Source organism: Acartia tonsa, chromosome 7 (genome assembly GCF_053477335.1).
Source record: "Acartia tonsa isolate MP-2025a chromosome 7, ASM5347733v1, whole genome shotgun sequence".
NCBI classification, from domain to species: Eukaryota; Metazoa; Arthropoda; class Copepoda; order Calanoida; family Acartiidae; genus Acartia; species Acartia tonsa.
This window is the reverse complement of record NC_137266.1, coordinates 34,133,999-34,160,250: the sequence shown is the minus strand read 5'-3', so window position 1 is coordinate 34,160,250 and position 26,252 is coordinate 34,133,999. Positions and strand designations below refer to the sequence as shown.

Here is a 26,252-nt window from a genome sequence, read left to right as displayed (position 1 = left end):
AAATCGTATTTGCGCCGTTAAATAAAGAATTAAATAAAAAACGAATTTAATAGATAAACCTTAAAATTTTATGCAGATTTCAAATCTATTATATTAATTAAAATTCCTTCAAACTTATATAGTCTAATAAACACAAATAAAATACAAAAAATAGCCCAAAACCTGCTAAAGAGCAGCCCGACAGCTATCAATGTTTTATAGTTAATTGTGCTCCTTAATAATGGGAATGTTGTCAAAAAGATTCAGCATTCTTTTTTTTACAGGAGCCGAGAAAATCATGTTTCCCCTATTCTGTCTCATACGGACGGACGGACATTTCGAATTATAGAGTAGCTTCGCTACTAATAATAATTATCAATTGTAACACAAAAGTAAGGAATCACAAAATCAACTAGGACCGTACAAATGCGTAGGTGCGTATGTAATCTTTTCGTTTTTAAATATTTTTAAAGTCTTTCCATGTATGCTACATGTTTTAATTTACATTATTTAAGGTTATGACTTGATGTTAAATGGATATGATTCTGTTTTTAGTGGAACAAGGTACTTACTTTTATAAACATGAAATAAGAAAATAGGGGAAGAGATACCGGTAGAACCGTCGCTACCGCCGAAATTTATCTTACCATTTCTCGCCAAATTGGACAATTTAGAATATTTTTTAGATGAACTCTTTATTTTTTCCTTTTACATATATTTGCACTTGATGCTTAGAAGTGCAAAGATGTATAAGTTGAAAAAATAGACAAGTTTCAAATAATTTTAAAGGACACACACTCATCTATTTGAACAACATGAAATAGACAATTTTATTTTTGACTGTTACAAACCAATTGACTCAGTAACTCGCACAAAGACTGTTGCAAAGCCTTTGACCTAGTAACGTGCACAAGGGTTTTACCACGTAATGAATGTAATTTTTGGTGGGATAAAAAGAGAAAAATAGGCATTTCCAATTTCAATGTCATGGGAGGTAGTGTTAAAACTCCCTAACTTATGATTTGACTTATTATTGAAAAATCTTAAAAATACATAATATTTGATTGAATTAAGAGGTATTTAAAAGCATTATTATTTAGGGACAAGAAATTCAGATGGTCAGTAGCAGATATTGATAATGTGGAATCAACCAAGCCATTGAATTTTGATACTTCTAACAGACAAAGACGCCAGGATAGACAGGTATCTTCAATTATTTAAGTTTTTTTTCAAGAATGACAAGAATGACTCAATTTAAAGGAAAATGCAATAACTTAATACACAAAAAATTTTCATTGTACATAAGCCACTGAAAATAATAGATTCTTTTAGATATTTATCATTTACTTCGCTAATATTAATTACCTTTATTATTATTTTCATTTTAGGGAGAAATAGTTGAAAATGGAATGTTTTACTTCACAAAACGAGAAATTCTTGAACAAGGAGTTTTCCAAGGAGGAAGGTAAATTGTTTCAAAAAATATTTCGTGACATTTATTTTCACTAACCATTTCTCTTTATGTCTTTAAAGAAGAATGTTTTGTAACTTTTTTCCCCTAATTTTAATCCTTTTTGCATTTATTTATTTTATTCGCTCACTTGATATTTGTAATAGATGAATAGAACTTAAAACTTAGCATCTCAGCCACATTCATCTAAATTTAATTGAGCCACCCTTCTGCCGTGCAGCTAGCACTCACAGCCGCAGATAAGCAGCTTTTAGATGTTGGAGCCATAACCGTACTCATCCATGCAGCTTTGATTAACCTACAGAAACAGCCGCAAGTAACTAGAAAACTGGATGGCTTGGCTACTATAAAACCGCAGCCACAATCAGCAAAACAATTATAAACAACTCTCAGCCGTACAAACTAAATTTTAGTATAGATAAAACTATCATAATAGAAATAACCGCATAATTCGGCTGAAGGCGAAAAGTTTTAATAACGTTTTTATTTTCAGGATAGGCTATGTTGAAATACCAGAAGAATATTCAATGGATATTGACACAAAAATAGATTTATTGATAGCTGAACAAATTAACAAACACATAGCAAACTTGTCAGATGAACATGGTACACCTGATGCAAATTATTTTGGATAATTTGAAGAAAACGAAGTAGTGGGTTTCGTCGTTTTTTTCTCAGTAGCCTTTTTCCTATTTCTAGCCCCTGCGGGGCAATCATTAACATTTACCTTACTCTAAATCTAAATAATCTAAATAGCCTATTAAAAGCTATTGGGAAAATATGACGAAACCCGCTACTTTGTTTTCTTTCCATGACCCATTAATTCTCTACCTAATGGTTTAACAAATAGTTGAAATAAACGGGTATAAAAGCGATATTTTATATTGCTCTTTAGTTTGTTTAACTTTTCTTCTAGTCAAAGTTCATTTAATTTTACAGCCCTCATGTTCTATAATAAAAAATTCAAAGGCTAATACTTATACATTGTAAGTTTTTTAAATCCTGACTTTTTTATCTACGACTTTAAATATAGGCAATGCAACGACATTACACAACAGTTTTGTCAATAGTAAGTCTCAATTCTTAATTTATTATTCATGTGAAAAGTAATAAAAGTTGCTCAATTTAATGTGATACTGTGTCTTCATATTACCTCAACATTTTAAATCTTTAATCATTTTCCTACTTATTAATTTTTTTTATTGCTTTATCAATCTTGATTATTTGTATCTTTATATTTATCATTGGCGCTTTCTCTCAAACCTATTTTTAAACCACTGAATCCCCCCTTCACCACATTTATAACAAGTTTTAACAATAAAAGGCTCTTCTAACCTTTATTAATCCAACCTAAAATAAACATTTTATTAGTTCTGGTTAGTGATGGCAATCCGTCAAATTTTTGGGCCGGATTCGGATTCCGGATTCTTAAAAATCCGTCAATAAAAGTGGCGGATTCCGGATTCTTATTTTTGGCGGATTCCGGATTCTAGCAATATTTTAAAAGGATTTAAAAAAAAAATTAAAAATTAAGTGCTACATATGTCCTAAAAATCAATGTTTTTGGTGTTCTTTATAATTCACTTCCGAGAATCGAACCAGATTTTAAAAGATATTATATATAATGATGAAAATCATTGCCTTCAAAGAGGAGGAGTTGAAAGAAAAAACGCAAGACGCTAATTTTAGCCTACTAAATAAGAATCCGGAATCCGCTATTAAAAAACGGATTCCGGATTCGGATTCCAAAATTGGTCAAAAATTGGGCGGATTCCGGATCCGGATTGCCAACCCTAGTTCTTGTGGTCCATATGCGAATTGATTTTCCTTTCTTTTGTATGTCTCAAAAACGCGGCGGCATAGAACTATACTACTCTAACAAGAACAAACTTTTTAGTAGAAAATATATTTCGCTTTATTTAATCCTTTTTAATTCTAATCGTTTGAGAGTTTCTGTATTTTTTATGTCTACTAGTCAGTATTATGTGATTGTGATATTTTTGTGCCAAATTCAATCTATGGATCTCATATACATACATTATTTGTTATGTTATTTAATAAATTTGCATTCATTAATTTCAGTTTTTCTATTTTCGTTAAATTAATGCTAGCTAAAATAACATTAAACAGCCAATCATATTTGATTTTTAAGCTTACTTTCTTACATTTAATAAGAAAAAAAAGTAGCGAACAACAGTCGAAATTTTATTCCTGGTAGATTTTAAATTTTTTTTAGTTCACTATTCTAATAACATTTCCTATAGCTATAGTATTAAAAAATACATTTTCAGTAACCACTGAACCGATTGGGCTCTACTCTTTAGGGAAAATACCTACTGGTCCTGTGATGGTTTTGAGCTATTTTATAGGGGGGTGGGACACCACCCACCCCAATTTTTTAAAACTAAAATCAATAAAGGGGGGGGGGGTCCATTTCCCCCTTCCCCCCATTTTTTTTCTTAATTTTAAATAACAAAAAAAGGTTGATCAAACCTCTTGGGGCAAAGCCCCTAGAGGCTAGGGGCGAATTCGCTAGTATATATATAAAACACTAATCAGGTTTCGCTTGTATAAGGATTTGTAATTAATACACTTAAAGCAGCTGTTTCTCCATAATTAACTATGTCCGTCTGACTTCTTTCTGTGTGGCAAATACTATTTTGCTTAGGACAAATAACAGATATTTGATTGTTGAAAAGCGGCAACGCCCCTAACATCTTAGCTCTCTGTATTAAATGGACTATAGAGGGGGCTGTAAAACCATCGTAAGACTTAAATCTGAAAATAAAACAGCTAAACCATCACAGGATTTGAGTAAAGCTTATCCAAATAATGGACTACATTGGTTCAGTAGTTATTAAGAAGCTTCAGACAAAAAAGCTTACTTAACTACTTTATATAATAGGATATTAGCAGTCAAAGGTGTACAGAACGGGGATTTATCAACCCAACTCAGAAAAGTTTGACAGTTATCTTTATTTTTCCCCACAAACATCAGTATACACTGCATGATAGACTCGAAATAAAGTATTACCAAACTTTACCAATAAACTGTAAACAAATATGATCAATATACAAGCAAAATAACAAGTTAATGTTGAGATTCAATTCCTTCTCGTTCCTTCTTAAGCATAAAATGAATTTGAAAATTTTTAACATAAACTTTAATATCCTTATCAGGATGTTGATTTTATATGTCGTCTTTATGACAGGTGAAGATGTTATGAATATATTTCTTAAATTATGTATATAAAAAAATATTGTACGGTAATATCAAATTAAATTAAAAATAATTTATTTTTTTTTTGTTTTTTTTGTACCAGAATCTTCCCTGCAATGAAAGAAGAAAAAAATTTGTTTTGTTTTACATAGCAGACTAAATGTATTATGATAACATACAACTTCTCTTTGTGAGTTCATATTTATAATATTGATTTTTATAAATGAATTAATGAAAAAATGTTTGTTTGAAATTTGACTAAATGTCATATTGTATAATTTACTTAACCCTTAACAGTCGGGCCCCTTGCCGCATCTTTATCGGTCGGGGGTGAGGGGGTGGTGTTCAACGCCCCCTCCCCTATTATCTGAGCCACTATTAGTCCTTATATGGAAATAACGGGATGTATGTATATCTGTCTATAGCAAAGGAACTCGTTATCCGCTGAACAGATGTGGTTCTTGTTTTTTTTTTGTAAAACTTAAATTAAAAAATAGAGGGGATTAAATTCTAGTGCCCATAATGATTGCTGGGGGCGTAGCGTTTTTAGCATGGCAAGCATCGTTTTAGAATTAAAAAGAAAATAAATGTTTCAGTTAATAACAACCCAACAAATGATGTCTATAGCAATTTGATCAGCTGATTGGTTTTCATACTAGATGTTTTTTTAAGTAGCGCAGCTACTCTAAATCTAGGAAATAAATCTAATTTTGCTTAGAATTTACTTTTAGGTGTTTTAAACGTTGTAAATTGAAGATTTTATTTTGATAATTAACATTTTACAACAATACCCTCTATAAACCTTGAGGAAGTTTGATAAAATTACGTTTATTTTGCAAGCTTTTTTAAAAATACTTCATTATTTTTATAATTCTTACAAAATAGAATTTCTGTTTAAGTAAATAACATGGCCACAAAAAGGTTTAAGCAGTTATTGAAATATTTTATTACCATTCTTGCTAATTAAATAGTCGTTAACTATGTTTAATTTGCATTTTTTTAAAAGACAAGAAAACTATCCTACTTAAATGCTACTTTTATGAAGTTATCTTAAACCTTTTCCAAAAGTTTGTTTTATAAAAATATTTTATTTTCCATTGATTTTATTGATTATATAGGTTAAAAATATCAAAAGTATTTTTTAAAGGCTATAGATTAATTTTTATTAATTCCGATTTTTAATTTTTTAAATTTTTTTCAAATGTGAAAGAATATGCCTGTCTTTTTAAAGAATAGATTATATAAAAAAACTAAATTAAACATATTCAGGCTATCAAAAAGTTAAAAATATTTTTTTTTACTATTAAATCACTAATTTTTAAAATCATTAGATTTTAAGCTTATTTTGCATGGAAACACACTTTTTCAGTCATTTCTTCTCAACAATGGATCTTAAATGATTATTACTGAAAACTTTTATGAAAATGTTATTAACCAAAACTCCAAATAAAGAAAATAATTGCCGTTTGCGAAAATGTGTGCAAAAAGTTGCCAATATCTCGTTAGAAGGGACTTAATGGATTTTAATTTTTACTGCTTACGACTTAGTGGACTATAAACTATTAGAAAATTATCACTACAAGGTGGAATTTTAAGGGTCAACTTTTTTTCTTTTAAAATTCGCAGTGTATACCTGTCAGAAAAAATCCCTATATATCATGTGATGTTCAGAATTTATATCTTATATTAATTGTGTTTGCTATATAATACAATCTAGTGCTTACACCCCCCTGACCATATAATTACACTCGTTTTGTCTCTATTACACCCCCCTAAAGCTCAATCATCTCCCAACTTTGTTTTAAGGGGCTGTCAAATTTTTGCGCATCCCGTTGGCCTAACCGTGTGCACGCCACTACTAGCAATACCATTTAGTACACAAAATTGAACAAATGTGAAGTCAACCAATCAATTGATGAATTAGGAAGTGGATGCTCACAAGTTCATGACATGTTTACTTGAGCGTAGCTACTTACATTCTCATCCTTGTTCAAGATTCTGTTTTTGTTTGTGAGGTTATAACAAACAAAACAAATAACTTTGAGAAAAAAATTGAAGATTAATAGGTTAGGTTCGGATATTTATTTTAGTTGGTTTAAGTTTGTCGCAACGCAGTCGTTAGGCTTCCGCAAGGTTTAGGCCTCTACGCAATCATGTGAAGGGTCAAATTTTAAGTCAAACAAGGATGCCATTGTTCATAAATGTTAGTGTAAGAGTTCAATAAATAGGATAACGAACATTAACTTTAAAGCCACTAGATATAAGCATAGGTATATTTTGAGACGTAATTATAGAGTTTTACTACACAAGATGTGTACTTTCTAACATAGATTTTAAAACAAATGATTAAATGGTTTCAATCTTTATTTCAATATCGAAAATAAATAAATAAATAAGTTATCATGTTATGACATCATCAGGGCATTTTCTTTTCAAAATTTCCATTCTGATTCTTTGTTTATTCTCGTTCTTGTTTAAGCCGTTTTGTTGAGGGGGGAGGGGTGAAGGGTGGGATGTTAGCGTCAGATGGGTTACTTAAGCCTCGGAGTTGTAGGGTTCCTTGGCCTCAACCTTCTCTCTTGGGGCTTGGTCCTCGGCATGGCCGTAGATCAGCTCGACGCAGACCTGCTTGGGGAGGGTCAGCTCGACGGCCTGGCAGGCGGGAGCGGTCAGACCAGTCACGCATTTGTCGACAGACTCGGTCACGGGCTCGATCTCGGGGACGGTGATGCACTTCTCCTCGGTGAGGTCCTCGCAGGCGATTCTGGGGAGCTGGATGGGCTTGTTCACACAGGTCTTGATGGGCTCGGGGTACACAACCTAAACCGATAAATTATATTGATAAGAAAGGTTTTAAAATTAAACTGGAATTCTTGAAACTTTTTAAAATTAAGGGTTGTCTTAATTAAATTGTTATTAATTAGTAAATGTTGTTAAATTATATGCGAGTTAGGGTTTCCTTGGTTTTACATATACTTAAAGAAAAATCCAACCCTAACTTCTAGGCTAGCCTAAGAAACTATATGATTTGGGCCAGTGCAGTGCCAGAAAGGGGATGAATTGTTGGCAGAAGGGTGAACAGAAATTATCATAAAAGTGTAGGAAAAAATTATTTCCAACAATAACCAATGCTAAAACAATTCATTATTGTATTTGTTGATTTTGTGGATATAATACCCCCTAAAAATATCTCATCATTACTGAGACCTAATCGTATGATGAATTACCTGGACTTCGGGTTCAACAACGGTGAGGACGGGAACGTTGTAGCAAGTCTCCTGGGCGACCTCCTTGCAGTAGTTGTGGCCATAACCGTGACCATATCCGTAGGCAGCGGGCTGGCACACAGTAACCATCTGGGTCTTGCACTCCTTCTTGAAGCTAACCTAAAAAAATAACAATAGTTAGTTTAGTGCAAGATCAATGCATTGATAAATATTTTTAGTTCCCAATTCTCCTTAATTGTAATCCTAATACAAATAGACAAAAAATGTATGTATTTATCCTCTTTGCGTGTCTTTTATGACTGGGGAGAGGACAATGGCAGAAAAATTGAGTTTAACCTGAATCTACAACCCTTATTTGTTGAAGACATCTAATTGAGTGTGGGGGGGGGGGGAGACTTATAAATCTTCTATTAATCTATTTAGGTGAATGTACTTACCTCAACGGTCTTAGCGGTGGTGGTCTCAGTCTTGGGCTGGTTGGTGTAGGTGCACACCTCGTTGTCGATCTCCTCAATGGACTCAGTGCAGACAGTCCTGGTCACGGGGTAGCACTGCTCCTTGTCGACGACATTCTTCCTGGCAAGCTCGACGGGGGCGCACTCGGTGGCGAGGGCGGGGGTGCACACTTCGGCGGCCTCAACAACATCCTGGACGGAGCAGTTGTGCTTGGGGTGCTCGTAGCCGTAAGAGGGGGCGGGATGGAAGTATGTGGCGGGCTGGTGGTAGGCGGGAGCGTGGCCGTAGGCCGGGGCGGGGTGGTAGGGGGAGGCGGGCACGGCGGCGGCCAGGGGAATGAGGGCGAAGAGAGCCAGCACCTGAAACAATAATGAATCTTAATTTTTGTGAAATTGGTGTAAAAACTTAAAAAGTAAAAACATTATATGTAAATTGTTTTTTTTTTGAGTTTGTCCATATCAAACCTCTGTACGTCATAATGTTTGTTTAATTGATTAATAAATTTATGAGAAAATTACAAAATGATATTCATTGAAGAAGTGTAAAACTAAATCTCATTGTTTATAACTAATGATAAAATTAGAAAATCACTTTTTCACGAAAAAATTAAAATTTTCACAATACTAAAATAGTAGAATTTTTGCTGTTGTAGTTGTAATACCTGCATGTTTATTAATTGATGGTCTAAACAAGATTGATACTTTACAATAGTTGCTACGGATATTTATACTCTATGGCGCTTAGTGGCGCCTAGCGTAAGCGCCACACACACAGACGCCACTAGCGTTCCCGCATTTCTTGATGTACTGTCACGCCACTCTGTGTAAAACTTTTTTGGGCGTATAATAATTTGAATGCAAGAGGAGTAGAAAAGAAGGGGTTGTAGAGAGCAAAGCTTCGCTACATTTTGGTGGTGTCCGTACGTCCACAACTAAAGGCTATTAAAGTATATATTGGCATGAAAATGATTTCAAACATTGTAAATTTAAGCCTTTTTAAGAAAAATTAAATTAGATTTTAGTTTATACATTTAATTAACATTTTGTTTAAAATTGTTGTTACTCTATATTGTTAATGTTCATGTTTTCCAATTTTTAAGCATAACTTTTATGTATGTTATCATCCTTGTTATGATTAATAGTCTACATAGTTAAGGGTCCATAAAGAGTAATTCTGAGGCTGCATTATTTATGTTGCAATTCTTTATAACCCTCAAAATGCCCACTGAGTTTAGGTTTAGTATGATTAAATTCTCTAGGATTCAATTTGATTTTTTAGGTATTTCAATTTTAGAAAGAAAGAAAATGAAATTTTAATGGAAAAAATCAGCTCTCGGCAGCCACGCGTAAGCTTACTGGTGGCTAAAGCGCGGCTAACGAGTCCTAAAAAATCTTTAATAAAAAACTTTGTATTATATTCACTATTAAAGCTTAGACTATCTCTTTCACAATTCACATTAATTTTCTATAAGGGTGTTATACAATTTCGCCCTCCCCCCCCCCCCCTTCCAATATCATATTCACAAAAATATGATTACTTCATGAAAAAAAAAGCGACATAGAATAGACAAACAAGAATGACAACATTCATAATTAATTTAAAAGGCTGCAAAATCAGGGAGGAGGGTGCCATTGGACTGTAATTTATACTGGTGCCCAAAGTCTTAACACGATATTTAATTAGCTCAAAACAATTTGGTAATTTTATTTAATTTTTGATTGACCGGTTTCAAGCTTAAAGTGTTCAAACTTCAACCATTTATTAAATCTACATAGAGGGTAATTTTGTTTATCATTATTGGGGATGTACATCAATTTATCGTCCATTGTTTTATCCCTTTATATCCCTGCTGAAAAATACTTATTACAATAAGTTTAAAAAATATAAGACGATAAAAAAACTCTAATGTAGAAAAGTTGCGCGTCTAAAAATATTAGCAATTAATTTGAATTATCATTCAATTAATCTGAAGGTAGAATAATTAAAAGATAAAACAGTAACCAACGTTCCAAAGGAGTATAACAACAATTTAATGCGTAAAAACTCAAGAAAATAACAGTAGAAGTCTTAAATTCAATTATTAGTAAGAAGATGTCTAGTCTATCTGTCCAACTGTAGCGAATGATCTCGCTAACTGCTGGAAAGATATGGCTATCCTTTACATGAAATCTTTTTAGAGGTCGAACAAAATCTGTAACTGTTTTGGGTGAGGACACCCTCACTCCCAAACCCTGTAATGAAAATAACCCCCTCAAAAAATAATGTTTTCCCTTTACATTTTAAAACTGAGATTGAGGCCTTTAGATAGCTGCTCATCAAAAATAAAACTAAAGAACAACATACATGAAAGCGAAAAGCATTTCATTCCGTTTTAAGTTATAGTTTTTAAAAATAAAAGAATGATTTTTTTACATCTCATATTTATGCCTTAAAATAATTTTAAGCCATTACTTCAATTACAAGGTTTGAAAAAAGTTTGATGATTCAATCATTTTAAATGCCAGACGTGTGATATTTTTGTTATTGAGGAGTTGCAATTTTAAAGTTGCTAGTTTTAAATCTTAATTATGATCTTATCTTATTTTTATCCGACACAAAGTAGTAAGGTGTTTGTCCGTTAAAAACTTGCTAACTATTGAACCGATTATGCATTTTAGAGAAGCTTTACATAGTTTTTAGGCTATTTTGTTTTTGAATCTTAGTCTTAGGCTGGTTTTAGGCTATATCATGCCCCCCCCCCCCCCCTCTCCTAGACATTATATCTTATATGTATTAGAAAATTATCAAAGAAAAACAACTTTTATTAGCGCTACTCTATAAACAAGTCTTATCTTTGTTTATGCATTGCAAAGTGCATAAACCCGACAAAGAAAGACACATTCACAAATTGCCTTTTGATTTACTGATGAATTATGATTTTAAAGAATATTTCACTATTTCAGTCTACTGTTTTGTTTCTATAAATAGTGTTGCTTATTGGTTGGAGCTGCATTGTTATGAAAAAAATACCCTTGTTTAATCCAACATTGTCTATGAGGTTTTAGAGCAGCTTGTTTTTTGAAGAAGTGTTTGTTAAAAACCATAAAATATTTGCTTATTTTTTTAGCATAGTTAAAAGTTTAGATTTAACTAAAAACACAAAATGTAGGAATATCCCAAGCATATTTACTTATCATTAAAATACTTTTTGTATACCACAAAATATCTTTTTCTTAGAAAAATAAATTTAAGCATTTTTACTGTAAAGTATTTTCGCTTAGGTGTTGGTTATGTATAGAAAGATTTTATCAATCTAAGGAGTGATTTTACAATCTACCTAAAACTTTACTTTTAGCAAAATAAACAAAATAATTTTATGAATACGAGGAAAAGTATGTACAATATATATAAGTAGCGAAGCATAATCCAATCTTGCTTTTTTGATACTATTTAGAAATATAGTTTTATGTATAAGTTGCTCTCTTTAAGTTTTGCTTTTTATGGAAGCTTATCCTTGGTCTATAAGTAGTTACATGATATATTATAAGGGCTTCATTTACTGTTTGGGTTTTTCAGTTTTTTTAAAACTATTTTTAGCATTTTTTGACTGCGTAAAGTAAAATTAGATTAACATAATTTTGTTAGGCAATTCTGCATCCAAATCACTATGAAACGAGTGAACCATTGAATAAAAAATTCTTTATTTTGTATGAACAAAAATGTAAAGGAGTTGATCATATCAATGTGTGGCACCCAAATTCTTAAAGTTTAAAACTTTTATACATTTTTGATCTCAGAATTTAGATGTTCAAAAAACCGACCGTCAATCCAAATGAAAGTTGTTACGCTGAAATTGCACTGCCTTATTTTCTTCAAAACATAAATGTATAAATGTCGAATCAAACTTTTAATTAAATTTGCTTAAATTAAATTAAATTAATTCTATCACATACAAATTTGTTGTTAAAAAAGTTAAAAATCAACATGTTTAAAATGGACGTACGGACATTCTGGCAAAGATTATAGAGTTGCTAAGCTTTCTAAATCGTACCTAACTACTACAAGAATCACCATGCAAAGTTTAAAATCGATAGGACAATTCTAACATGCTTAAATTAATGAAAAAAGCTATCCGTTCCAGGCGTACGGACGGTCAGACCGACCCTAATTATAGAAAAGCTTCGTTTTTAAAAAAGTATGGAAGACACAATAAATATCAACGTTGACGAAAACTACACACTACTTTTACATTGTACTCATATTCTAAAATTCGTATGTAGAAAACCCTAAAAGATAACTTCACACTACTTTTACATTGTACTCCACAGTGCAAATGAAGGTGCTTTGACTTTTGTGTCAGAACCTAAATTGGGACATAGTGTATTTCATTACCCTAGGTTAGGTAACTTCATTTCACTTTTCAATAAAATCTAAAATGCAGCGGTTTTTGAGAAAATTAGATTTGAAAATTTCAAGATCAAATTTCACCCACTAGGAGTTACCACATAATCATGACAAGAAAAGCAAAGATTATTTATTTAAAATTTTGAACAACTTTGTTTTTTATAAAGTCTGTCATAAAACATCTCTATATATGATTTATTTAAGGCTGAATTCCCGTGACCTTAGCAAAGCAATTGATAAAAATGACCATTAATTAACTCACTTCAGGAATGGTTTTATGAAGAACTTTATAATAGCAAAGTTGTTCAAAATTTTAAATAAATAATCTTTGCTTTTCTTGTCATGATTATGCGGTAACTCCTAGTGGGTGAAAATTGAGCTTGAAATTTTCAAATCTAAAAATGACCATTAATTAACTCACTTCAGGAATGGTTTTATGAAGAACTTTATAATAGCAAAGTTGTTCAAAATTTTAAATAAATAATCTTTGCTTTTCTTGTCATGATTATGCGGTAACTCCTAGTGGGTGAAAATTTTTCTTGAAATTTTCAAATCTAATTTTCTCAAAAACCGCTGCATTTTAGATTTTATTGAAAAGTGAAATGAAGTTACCTAACCTTGGGTAATGAAATGCACTATGTCCCAATTTAGGTTCTGACACAAAAGTCAAAGCACCTTCGAAGGCACTGTGACTCATATTCTAAAATTCGTATGTAGAAAACCCTAAAAGATAATCAAAAGATTTGAATGGGCTTTTGGACAATAGTAGTAAGCCACAGTTACCATGTATATACATACAAGATTACAGGGAGGAAGGGAAAAGTAAAGTTCAAAACCACTTTATTTAAATTTTATATTTTACTAGCGGATGCCTCCCTAAGGGCTCTATATTTGAATGGATAAGGAAGGGCATAAAAATAGCCTAAAATCATAACCAGACTTATTTTCAAAAATGTAATAGTTAAAATCATCTCAGGACCTGTAAGAAGCCTCACTGCACTGTAAAGGAGAACCATATTGGTTCATCGGTTAGCAAGATTCTTCACAACAGACAAAAAAAACTTACTACTTTATTTGATAGGATTGGTTGGTGGATTGATCATAAATAATAAACATATAACTAAAAAATTAAAAGATTTTTGATTGTAGATAAAGGTGTCGGGTAGTAATGCTAATCAGGGATCTTAAGGGATAGGACAATTTACGGTAAATTGATATTCACTGAATTACAAAATTTATTACTTATAAAGTTTGGATACTTCTAGTTTTTACTAACCAATCAAGACTTAATAATAGCCCCAGCAGTTTTTAAGACATTGGATGAACAAACGGGTTGATAAAACTTTGGATATAATTGTAATTTACAGTTCAATGTTGTCCCCCCTCCCCCCACACCCATCCATACCGTCTGATAATAGACATGAAATCATTTGGAGTCGGAGATTCTAAATCTGATGTCCATTTTTGTATAGCCAACATCCTTCAGGCCGGAAATCGGCGTCAAAGTGGGCTTTTCTTGAAAAATCCGCGAATGCTAATTTTAGCAAGAAAAAAATGCTAAAGAACAAAATATGTAAAAAAATAACAACAGAAAATAAAATGCTTTATCCCTGAAAATATGCTTTATCTCCAAGAAGTAGACAAAAAGATAGTTACCAAAGTCATTCACTAACAGTAAAATAACACTAGCATATTAGCTTCAGCTTGGAATTAAAATATACTGTGATACTTAAATATTAGACATTTCTAGAATCGACCATACAAAGAAAGATATATCAAAGTACTTTTTAATATAGTGCCCACTATAATCAGTGATAAGTATTCGGAAAAAAAACAAAAAATATTTAGTACAAGTCTGACAAAGAATTTTGGAACAATAATTCTTAGGACAACTAGGTACAATATTTAAAGCGAAGCATCGATTTAATCAAGTCATAAAGATATAAGTATTAAGCATGCCTTAGTCTGTATTTACGCAAGTTTATCAACAATTATGTTTTTATTCCAAATTATTTTAGGACTTTATTTACGCCAAGTGAGAGCTTGACATGTACGTACAGCCGTTTGGCCCTACAAGCTTTCTACAAAGTTCAAAGTGTTTCGGAAATGTTTGATTCCAGGAACATATTTCCATTAAAAGTACACAGCTATTTATTAAAATTTATCCTTTTATATAAAGTAGTAAGCTTTTTTTGTCTATTTCTCCTTTACAGTCTAGTTTTTTTGATAGATCCTGGGATGTTTTCAGGCTATTTTACTTTTAAGAAAAAAAGTCTGGACATGGGCTATTTCGGAAACAGAGCCACTAGAAGCTAGTTGCGCCTCCACTAGTAAAATATATAAAATCTAAAAATTGAAAAAACTCATAAAATCTTCGATTCATAAATTTATCTTAATACTCTTTCTTTTTCTTCTTTTTTTATGCATTATTATTATAACTATAGATCTATCATATTTTATAGGCAGTTTAGATGCAGTTAAAATGTACTTAAAAGATGTTTATTAAAATTTTTTACAAAAATTACTATTACTTGAAGTTGCAGAGAAGTCTTTTTACAAAAAATTATGGGGTTTTTTACTTTTTAAAAAAGAGAGTAAAGAGGTCTGTGTTTGTAAAAAAAAGACACATTCTGAAGGTTAATAAATAAATGAGTGCAATATTATTGCAATTTATAAGTACTTTTTGCACTGAAATTAACATTTCAGGCAAATCCATTTAACAACAACACTAAACCCTGCTCCCTTCTACATCCAAATTTTTAGTTCAAAACACATATTTCAGATGCTCTTAGTCCCATGTAAAAAGTTGTGTTCTCTTTTATTCAGGGAAAAGAGAATGTGATTCTGACAAACAATTCTAAAGGAAAAATTCCCCACAACCCCCTTTCCCTTTTCCTCCCCTTCTTACTCACCCCTCTTCAGTTACAAGATATACCCCCACCTTACTTTCAAAGGTTTCGTGATTTTTTTTGTAGAATAGATTGTTGAAATAGCCAGGCCGGCTTTATTAGGTCTCCTCTCGTTGCCAGGGTGGTAAGAGGTTCGATAATCGGCCCAAATTGCGTCATTAAAAAGACATTGAAGATAAGCAGGCGTAACCCTTTATCATGCATAGTTAAACTTCCAGATGACTAAGTCATGTCAGATTAATTATAGTAATCAGTAAAAAAGAGATAGTCCATTAGCCTAGAACAAGCAAACTCATTAGCATGAAGAGTTATGTCTTTCAGAGAAGGGTTGTGAATGTGCAATCAAAAAGATGGTCGTCTGAAAGATTTAGGATGAATTCGTGGTGGTGGGGGGGGGGGGGGGGTTCATATGGTCCGCTTGCCGAATAGAATGACTATACTAAATTATATTAATATAGACCGTCATCTGCTTTTTATTTTTTCCCATGTTTCAGGCGAATTTTGACAGATTTATAGAATAGTTGAGCATCTCTTTAAATCATTAATTGCATTATGACAATCGTAATTTTGCATCGAATTATAAACAGCTTTCCGAGGATATTAAAATGAAAAATTTTAAGTTTTAAACAAGTTTCGTTAGTCCCAAGGGGGCTAATGCCCGGGCTAACAAAACTGGTTTTATTTTTATGAATTTAAATTTAATATTGTCTGTAATGCGTTGCTATACATGATATTTCAGTATGGCTGAGAACAGGTTCTAGACCAGTGGATATTAATCGGTTTCGAAGCCATAATAGAAGAAAGGGTAATGTGATAAAAGGGGTGATTTAACTAGTTTGGCTACGCAATTTTAATTGTTATCGTTCCTATTTGCCATAAAAGTGAAGACTATAATTAATAATGGTGAACAGTACAAAATAAAAACATTAACACTTTTAAAAACATAAATATGGTTCAGTTAGATTTTAGCAATTAAAACTACTTTTAAGTGATTTTGGTCACAATTTTAGAAGAGTACATTTTTTAGTTGTAAATAAGTCACAAATAAAATTACACCTTAAAATCAATATTTCTTAAAACCTAGTCTCCCCATTGTAGAATTTTTAGTTACCGATTACTTTATAACTATAACTTTTAAAAAATATATATAGCAAGGACAAGGGCTCGGCAATCTCATCCACAACTCAGCTGCGCGCCGTTGTTAGCTCCCCAATAAGTCTTATTGTCAGCCGCGCTGCTTTCTAAGCCACCAAGTAAGGCTTAGCCACAAACACGATGTTTCAAATCTGCCGCAGCATAAGCCACAAGCACACTCAATCCGCCTTCTTTACGACATCCTCACTCCGCCTCAGGCATTCTCAGCAGCAGCCACCCTAAACTCCAGCCACACCCACCAAGCGGCTTTAAAGTTAAGGAAAAACTTCTTCTAATAAAAAAATTTGCCTTTGGTACAAAGACGTCCAAGGGGGGAGGGGGTAAAGTGGTGTTATCCCTTCCTCAAATGAATTTAGGGGTGTTTTTTTTACATTTTATCCCCCCAATTTTAAATTTACCCCTACCATGGGGGTGCCGTAGGCACCCCCAACCATGTAGGAGGGGGTATTTACCCCCCCGAAACCATTTTTTTGGGGGGAAATACCCCCCCCCCAAAAAAAAAATAGTCCCCAACAAAAAAAAAATTTTTGCGCTTCGCGCGCATTTTTAATACTAAATATATCATAATTAGGTAGGTACCTTTTTAATTATTAAATTACCCCCCCAAAAAATTTTACCCCGGGGTCAAATTTTTTTGGGGGGGTAAAAAAAATTTACCTCTGTCAACAGATTTCAGGGGGGGTAATTACCCCCCCCCCCCAGCAAATTTTACCCCCGGGGTAAAAATTTTGGAAGGGGTAAAAAAGATTTGCGGCGCGCTTCGCCATTTTACCCCCCCCCCTTACAAATTTTTTACCCCCCCCCAAATAAAAAAGCTTGGACGCCCCTGCTTTGATATCAATTATTGCTTGTATTTGGGATGGAGAAGAAAGTGTCCCTCCTTACTAATAAAAAATATTTCAATTTTTAAATAAACTTAATTTTACTTGTTCTGATGATTACAAAAATAATAGCCTCCGAATTTTCTAATTGCTTTACCAAATTATATATTTTCCCAAGAGCTGGGTGGTAGTGGTTTAAAGTAAACTATCATGTACTGTCATACAAATATTAATACTAATAAAATTGGATACAGTGTTTTATTAATAATTTCTGCTGCTCTCGTATCAGAAACGAGGTGTAAATTGTAAGAGTAGGGGGTATTGTCTTGGAAATAGAAATAGAAGAGTAGAAGAATATTCTGAACCCTTTTTTCGTCAAATCTAAGAGAGAACATTCCTAGCAGACAAAAGTATTGTTTACTTTCGACTCAAGCTGATGTGGATTCTTAAAAAATGATAGACTCGCTATTCGATAGTGAGGCAAAATTATTTTTGTGAAAAATCATCCAAAAGCACATTAAAAATCTACAAAAATTAAACAAAATCATATGTTAATAACCCTCTTAAGATTTTATTTCATTTTTGTAAATTTTTTTATTCGATTTTGGAGGATTTTTCACAAAAATAATTTTGCCTCACCAGCGAGTTGCCAGCCTAACTTTTTTTTTAAGAATCCAACTTTGTTTCAAGCTTTCAAATTGTAAACGAAATTTTTGGGCAATTAATTCTGATTCCGCAAAGCTTTCTACTAAGAAAATATACTGTTAACAGCTGACTTTTATGTATGTATGAAATGAAAAAAAACATGCCTTCGTAGGAAAATGTGTACATAATTTCAACCAATGAGATCCAATGTAAATTCCGATGCGATTCTCCTATTGGCTCAATCAGACATTCCCTCTCTTTCTTAGTACCTTTATTGTCTTGGAACAGAACAGGCACAACTCAATACACTTCCTGTAGAGGTAATGCAATCAAAGAAGCTTTGCAAAGTGTCTAAAAGATAAGCCGTGTGACGTCATGAAAATGAGGGATGAGAGGGGAAGTGTGAAAGGAAATCCCCCCCAAAAAAAGATGGATAACCCCTCATTTTTATGACGTACACGGCTGATTTTTTGAGACACTTTGTAAAGCTTCGTAATCAAAGATCGAGTGGCAGTCTGTAGAATGTTTGCCCGGCAATCCTGCAACTTATAAGTAAGATTTAGTTTAGAGAGACCTAATGGTATATTCCTTCCTCTATAGGCTATCCCGGTTATAAACGGACAGAATAGTTACTACAGAGACAAATACAATATCATCTATATCTCATTTTAAATATTTTAAGAAAAAAAATATTTGTAATCATCCATTAAACATTACAATTATTAGATCTACTGTTGTCAGACATAAGGGTTTAACGGTAGAGGTTCTAGATATTATCTATTAATACACATTTAACAAAGTTCATTAGTTATTTTAAGAAGCGCAGCCACTCTATAACTAGGGCCTGTCTTTACGTGAATGAATGATCTTTAAGGCAATAAAGTATACCAAAGTAAAGTTTCCTCTCTTATAGCATAATATATTTCAATGTTCTCTTTCCATAAGTATCATTTTTAGCTTTTTATTGCTTCGCTGCTAATGATGATAATTGTTCTTGATGTTTTTGCTTTAATACTTTCATTAACCATTGTTTTCTTTATTCATTTTGAAGCACTAACAAGCATGACTACAACAATAAAAGCAAAACTTTAAAAAAGTTTGCTAAAAATCACTTAAAAACCAAGACAAACAAAAAATGATTATGCTCTAAATTCTTTGTCTTAATCATGTCTTTTTGAAATAGCAGTAGAATATTCTATTTTAGCCTTAATTATAGAGTATCCATTGATTATACATTAGTAGCGGCTACGCCCCTAGAGGCCTCTTGAGGGTTGGTTGGTAGAAGTTAAGTCGATCATACACTTTTCATTTAAGTTTGAAATAGAAAAAGTAAGTTAGTTATTTTCTTTTTGGAATATGGAGGTACCCTCTCCCAAAATAGTTAACCTTACCTAGAAACTTTACTATAAAGGAGAACTATGTCACTGAGACAGACATCCTGTTATTTTTATACAAGGATTTGGTAGAAGTTTAGAATAGTTTGAAATGTATTAGGGAGGCATCGTTTTTTTTAAAGTTTTACTCTAAAAAGGCAAAGCTAAATTAATAATACAACTTTAACCATCAGGGGCGTCCAAGCTTTTTTTTGGGGGGGGTAAAATCGCCGCAAATTTTTTTTACCCTGGGGGTAAAATTTGCTTTGGGGGATGTAATTACCCCCCCTGAAATCTGTTGGCAGGGGTAAATTTAGTTTCCCCCCCCTAAAATTTACCCCCGGGGTAAAATTTTTGGGGGGGGGTAATTAAAATTTTATGAAATATATAGTATAAAAAATGCGCGCGAAGCGCGCAAAAATTTTTTTAATCGAGATTTTTATTTTGGGGGGGTATTTACCACCCCAAAATTTTTAGGGGGGGGGTAAATACCCCCTCCTAAATGGTTGGGGGTGCCTACGGCACCCCCAGGGTAGGGGTAAATTTTAAATGGGGGTGGTAAAATGAAAAAAAAAACGCCCCATTACCCCCCCCCTGTTTTGTGATTTTTGAGACCTGGTAACCCTTAGATTTTCAGTCAACAATTTAAATTTCTAGTTATTAATTCTTACATCAAATAAGAGCGGTTTTACATTTAAATCTTGTATTTCACAAGTATAAATAATTACAATAACATAAAATAATATAATAAATATCAGCTGGTATCTCATGTAGCTTAACACATGGTTTTACTGAAATAAAATAAAATATAAACCTAAATTGCATGAAATTAACTTGACTTTACTACTATTTGACTAAAATTAAACTACAATATGATCAAACTTTTCTATTCTGGGCTGAAGACCTTGAATTAAACAAGATTGATAATATGCATTAAAAAGAGTTAAGGTCAAATAGTAGGAATAAAAAAGTAAAAGAAAATAAAAATTAGTTATAATATCTTACCAAACATTGAGCTATCCAGGCTGAAAGGTAGAATATAGAAATTAACAAATCATCAGTTGAATCTTCTAATGCTGTCAAAAATCTAAACATCTAACATTAAAAACATAGATTAGGTATATCAACTACTACATTTGATATACCCAACCATAAAAATATAAAAGGGGTTGGTTCTTAAAGCTACTAATGAATAAAGAATCTAAGCTTTAACGAAATAACTTAAATACTTTATCAATTAAAGCAGCAAGATAAAATAAAGTTTAATTAGATCTACCACTTAAATACTCTATGAACAAGATAATAAGTAATAAATATACAATAAATAAAGCTGGTTTCCACGCCTTTATTATGAAAGGACTTACCTGACCAAGCTTTTGAACTTGGTAGCTGAGGGATTGTGCCTAGTGTTACTACTAGGGCTTTACTGTTCAGACTACAATTCTAATCCGAATGCTCTATGCTTTTATAGTAAATGTTTCAGACTAGAACTGGTTCAATTTGTAAACAAATGTGTACAGCACATTTATTTATCTATTTATTATTGGTTTTTGTATAATTAGCAACGTAATTTCTGTACTAATTTTACATATTTTAAGCTAGAAATAAAAAGTTTTATGTAAATGTTTTAATTTTGCCCTTTGCAGACGAAATGATATAATTATAAAAGAAAGAAAGTTTTATGTTCAATTTTACTCAGAACATCCTAAAATCTACAAAACACCCCCCCCCCCCCCTTGGACGTCTATGTTAACCATGTCTATTTTCTTATATTAATTGTTTGTAAAGTGATTTAGCTTCAGATCACAGTAAAGAAAGCTAAAAAGCCGCTTTTAATTAAAAGAACAAGGATTCCTAGGAAAACAAGAAACAATATCACTGGCAATTTAACGACATAGGTACAAAAATTGTTTGTGTAGACCTTAGTTTTTAACAATCAGTAAAATATATTTTTTTAAATTACAAACGCTAATAATTATCAATTTTGTACAACATTAAATTATGCATTATTTCTTATTAAACTCGACCAATATAATAATAATAATAATGTAGTGGTTTACATCATAAAAATCATCGATTGAGGTTTTTAAAACTAATATCTAATTTGTTTATACGTCTAGAGTTGGGTCTGCTACAGTTTATTTCATAGCGAAGCTACTATATAACCAGGATTTGTACATAAGTATGTAAGTCCGTCCGTCCATAGATTTGAAGATATGGTCGGTATAAACCGCAATGGTAAATTTTTACGTTAGCTTAGGGGCTAGGGGTTTCCAAAGTGTTACATATTCCTTTTAATCTAAGTTAGGCTTTGGCCCTAAGTTTCTATTTTTTAATCAACTTTAAGTGCTGTTTAACAGTTTACTGATCTTCTTAAATAGTGATAGTTTTGGAATGATCCACATGTAAATAATTATCCTTTTTTATGTTTATTTTAAGTATCAATATTGAATAAATGATCTTTTTATTATGATAACGAAACCAATTATTGTCTGCTAGATAAACAAATAACTAATTTTTATGTGCTTTTATTACAATATTTTTTTTTATTGTTTACTTTACATACCACCATTAAAGTGTAACCCATGGAGGCAGGGGACATTAGGCTGTTTATTACTAGTCCCCAAAGTTTTATAGTAACGTTTTCTTATTCGTTGGCATAACAACCACAGGGACTTTTATTGAATTTTGATTGGTTGGTTCATTTAGTTGAATGTCCAAGTGTTTCAACCACTGAGTGTAACCTACAGAAAGGTTAATTTTGTGTATCATAATTGGGGATCCCTCAGTTTAATCGGATACTTCGGTAATTTATCTCAAAACGACTTGTCGATCACAGAAACCCCCCTCCCCTTATTTTTCATCAATTGAAAATAATGGGGAGGTAGGCAGTTGTTTTATCTTTTAATTACTTTTGGTCAGGTTAGGTTAGGATATAGTAGGTACTAGGTAGCCCTGTATCGAAAATATAAGAAAAAACTACAACCTTTATTTACAATTTATTTCAATAATAAGGTGGGGAGGGAGGAGTCAGTGCACGATAGGTATTTTCAGGGAAATCACCAATAATAGCTAATATAATTCCAATAAATATAAAGAAGTTAAAGAATGCCCCAACAATGGCGAAACGATTTGAGGGTTTGGCGCAGCCATTAATAGCAGAACAAAGTAGTAATTAAATTACTGATAACTATAATTTGCAATGTCCAAAACTGTAAATATCCTGTTAAACTTTGGGGCCGGCATTAAGTAAATTATATCTCACATTATAGTATGTCGATATGTCAGTCACTTGATGGAGGGGTGGAGGGGGACTTGTAGACCCACCACTTTGCAGTTAAGTTATAGAAGGAAAAAGTAGAAAAAAATTGGAGGTTAACCACTTTAAAACAGTAATAAACCTTCCATGGACTAACAAGAAACATCACTGTAAAAAAAGGAGAATCGGTCAAGTGGTTGATGAGATCCTTAAGAACATACACACAGACAGACATACATCCTGTTACTTGTATATAATAATTTAATGCCGCAATGTCGACATAAATTACTATGTCAACATATATTTCTAAGTTTAACGAGATATATAAATAGAGATAAAATGACTTATGAAAGTAAAAAATTTATTTTATAACCCATTAAAAAACTCATTAAACGAAATACTGGTTTAATACGAAAGAGATAGATAGATTGATAGGTACATATATATCTAGTTGATAGATGAATCTAGATATAGAAATAAATAAATAGAAATAAAAAATACATTGAGAGAATGAAGATTAGAAAAAAGAGATACTATAATAAACAAGAAAGGATAAATATAAATGATTAAAGAAAGGTAGATAAATATAGAATATGGGGAAAGTGACAAGAATTATACAAAAACATTAAAATTTTAAACCTTTTAAAATAGCGTTATTAATTCTTTTAAAATTATTTATTTTTATAACTATAACTATAACTTTTATCAGTCAATGATGTTTAAAATAATGCTAATTTCAGTTATTGCTGGCTCCTTATGGGCATACTTGTCCTTACTCTTATAATATTTATCTAAATCTATGAAACTAGAAGAAGGGAGAGGAATTTGGACAAATGGTAATAATATATTGATTTAAAACTTTTTTTTTCTGTTATGAATTACCAACAAAAATTTTGGTGGACATAGACGTCCAAGGGGGGGGGGGGTATAGGGGTGATTACCCCCCCCAAACGAATTTGGGGGTGCCCCCAAAATATTTTTCATTTTACCCCTCCCATTTAAAATTTACCCCTTCCTTGGGGGTGCCCCCAACCATTTAGGAGGGGGTATTTACCCCCCCCCCCAAACAATTTTAGGGGGCGAAATACCCCCCCCCAAAATAAAAAATCCCTAACAAAAAAAATTTTTGGCGCGCTTCGCGCGCATTTTTACTACTAAATATTAATACATTATCAAATTGGTGACTTCTAAAATGGTGGGTCTGGCTCTCTGACATATCTTAAATTTGGCGAACTTAAAATTTTGCAACGCATTGATAGAAACAAATAATTTCTACTTATGATATTTACATTCCATATTTAAATTTAATACAAATTATTAAAGAATTAAATTTTGTATGACAAAAGCATAGATAATAATTTTAAGAATTAGCGACGGTATCGCAGATTTCTTCGCAAGAAACTAAGTAAAAATTTTGATTAATTCTAGGATGACTTTACAGTTTATTTTTAGTAGCGAATTTACTCTATGTTTTACCTTTATCGGTTGGTCCCCTTTATTGACCTTAATAGGTCGAGGGGAGGGGGGGGGGGATTGAACGTTCACTCTGTTATCTCGGTTTCTACTAGAGCTAGACGGCTAGAAATTTTTGTGCAAGTCCCCTGTTTGATATTAAATTTCCGACAATAAGTGGATCAAAGTAATTTTTACTTTTTTATTGAACAACCTTGTTTTTTTTAGGGCCGTTTTTACTTAGAAATTTCAAAAAGCTGTAATTTTTTTCAGAAAATGTTTACCTTTATGTATATACTAGCGGCTACACCCCTAGAAGCCTCTAGGGGCACTGGTAGGAGGGGGAAAAGTCGACCTTATCCCATTTTAAATTTGCGTTTAAAAAGAGTTAAAAAATATTTTTGGGGGTAGGGGGGTAAAGAAACCCTCTATAAAAATAGTTCAAAACCTTCCCAGGACCTATAAGAAGCTTCACAGTAAAGGAGAACAATATCGGTTTAGCAGTTAGCGAGATCCTTCAGGACAGACAAAAAACGCTTACTACTTTATATAATAGGATAATATTAGAAATCCCAAATATAAATTTCGGCGGCGGCAGCTGTACTTGGCAGTTTCCGGACGCTGCAGACAAAAGTCGGTAAGAAAACGGCGCTGGATTTTTATGAAATTTAAATATGTCATGTATACATGTTAAAACAGCTTAGGTTTAAAATTTCAAGTCTCTAAGTCGAAAATTGCGGTCACAAGAGCCTTACAAAAAAAAGTTCATGAAATCAAAAGGTTTGTTGTTTGATTGATATGTGGGGGGGGGGGGGGGTGGATCTGACACTTTTGCGTAAACAGGGAGTATAGGCCTTGTCTTAGGAGTGAGAGGATAGGTTATTTGGGAAAAAAGTTTAGTTTTGGGGTGTATTTTCCTTATATTTAAAATTTTTTGATAGGTCTCCAGGTTCAGGTGCTGCAGGCTGGAAGGTCACTTCTGGACAGGTATAAATGAAAAAAAAAACTAGTTTGAAGAGTTAGAGATAAACTTATTAAACCAAATATGCATCTTTTGGGATGTTATGAGCATATATGAAGAAAAAATAAAAATCAGCCTCCAGGTTCAGGTCCTGCAGGCCTCCAGGTGAATCCTGGACAGGTAAAAAATAAAAATTTTCACTTTTAAAGTTAGAGCATAACTTCTTTAACAAAAGTTGCTACTTAATAGATAGTATTAACTAATTTGAAGAAAAATTTTAAATCGGGCTCCAGGTTCAGGTACTGCACGCCTTCTTCTTCTTCCAGAAGAAGAAGAAGAGGTACTGCACGCCTCCAGGTGGATCCTGGACAGGTAAAAAATAAAAATTTTAACTTTTAAAGTTTGAGCAAAACTTCTTTAACAAAAGTTGCTACTTAATGGATAGTATTAACTAATTTGAAGAAAAATTTTAAATCAGGCTCCACGTTCAGGTACTGCACGCCTCCAGGTGGATCCTGGACAGGTAAAACTAAAAATTTTCACTTTTAAAGTTAGAGCATAACTTCTTTAACAAAATTTGCTACTTTATGGATAGTATTATCTAACTTCAAGAAAAATTTGAAATTGGGCTTCAGGTTCAGGTACTGCAGGCCTCCAGGGGGATCCTGGATAGGTAGAAAATAAAAATTTTCCCTTTAAAGTTAGAGCATAACTTATCTAGCAAAAGTTGCTACTTTATGGATAGTATTAACTCATTTAAAGAAAAATTTGAAATCTTGCTCAAGGTTCAGGTAATGCAGGCCTCCAGGTGGACCCTGGATAGGTAAAAACTAAAAATTTTCACTTTTAAAGTTAGAGCATAACTTATTAAAGAAAGTTGCTACTTTATGGATAGTATTCACATATTTGAAGAAAAATTTGAAATCGGGCTCCAGGTTCAG

At 32.5% G+C, this 26,252-nt stretch overlaps 2 protein-coding genes across 3 annotated transcripts in view; one reads left to right on the top strand and one right to left on the bottom strand.

Annotated features, from left to right (window-relative positions):
- Csas (CMP-sialic acid synthase) overlaps positions 1 to 3,520 on the top strand; it is a 43,366-nt gene extending 39,846 nt beyond the window's left edge. For both annotated transcript variants that reach the window (XM_080166056.1, XM_080166055.1), the window contains 4 exons: positions 495 to 543; positions 1,080 to 1,182; positions 1,368 to 1,444; positions 1,944 to 3,520. In XM_080166056.1, coding sequence (XP_080022182.1) covers positions 495 to 543; positions 1,080 to 1,182; positions 1,368 to 1,444; positions 1,944 to 2,085 — 371 coding nt within the window. In that variant the 3' untranslated portion in view covers positions 2,086 to 3,520. The remainder of the gene's footprint in view (positions 1 to 494; positions 544 to 1,079; positions 1,183 to 1,367; positions 1,445 to 1,943) is intronic.
- Positions 3,521 to 7,016: 3,496 nt separating this feature from the next.
- Positions 7,017 to 9,097, bottom strand: LOC145323637 (uncharacterized). Its single transcript, XM_080166039.1, has 4 exons — positions 9,015 to 9,097; positions 8,335 to 8,712; positions 7,898 to 8,056; positions 7,017 to 7,490 (listed from the first exon to the last, which is right to left on the bottom strand). The coding sequence occupies exons 1-4, from the start codon at positions 9,018 to 9,020 to the stop codon at positions 7,206 to 7,208; spliced, it is 828 nt and encodes a 275-aa protein (XP_080022165.1). The 5' UTR covers positions 9,021 to 9,097; the 3' UTR covers positions 7,017 to 7,205.
- Positions 9,098 to 26,252: the final 17,155 nt, after the last annotated feature.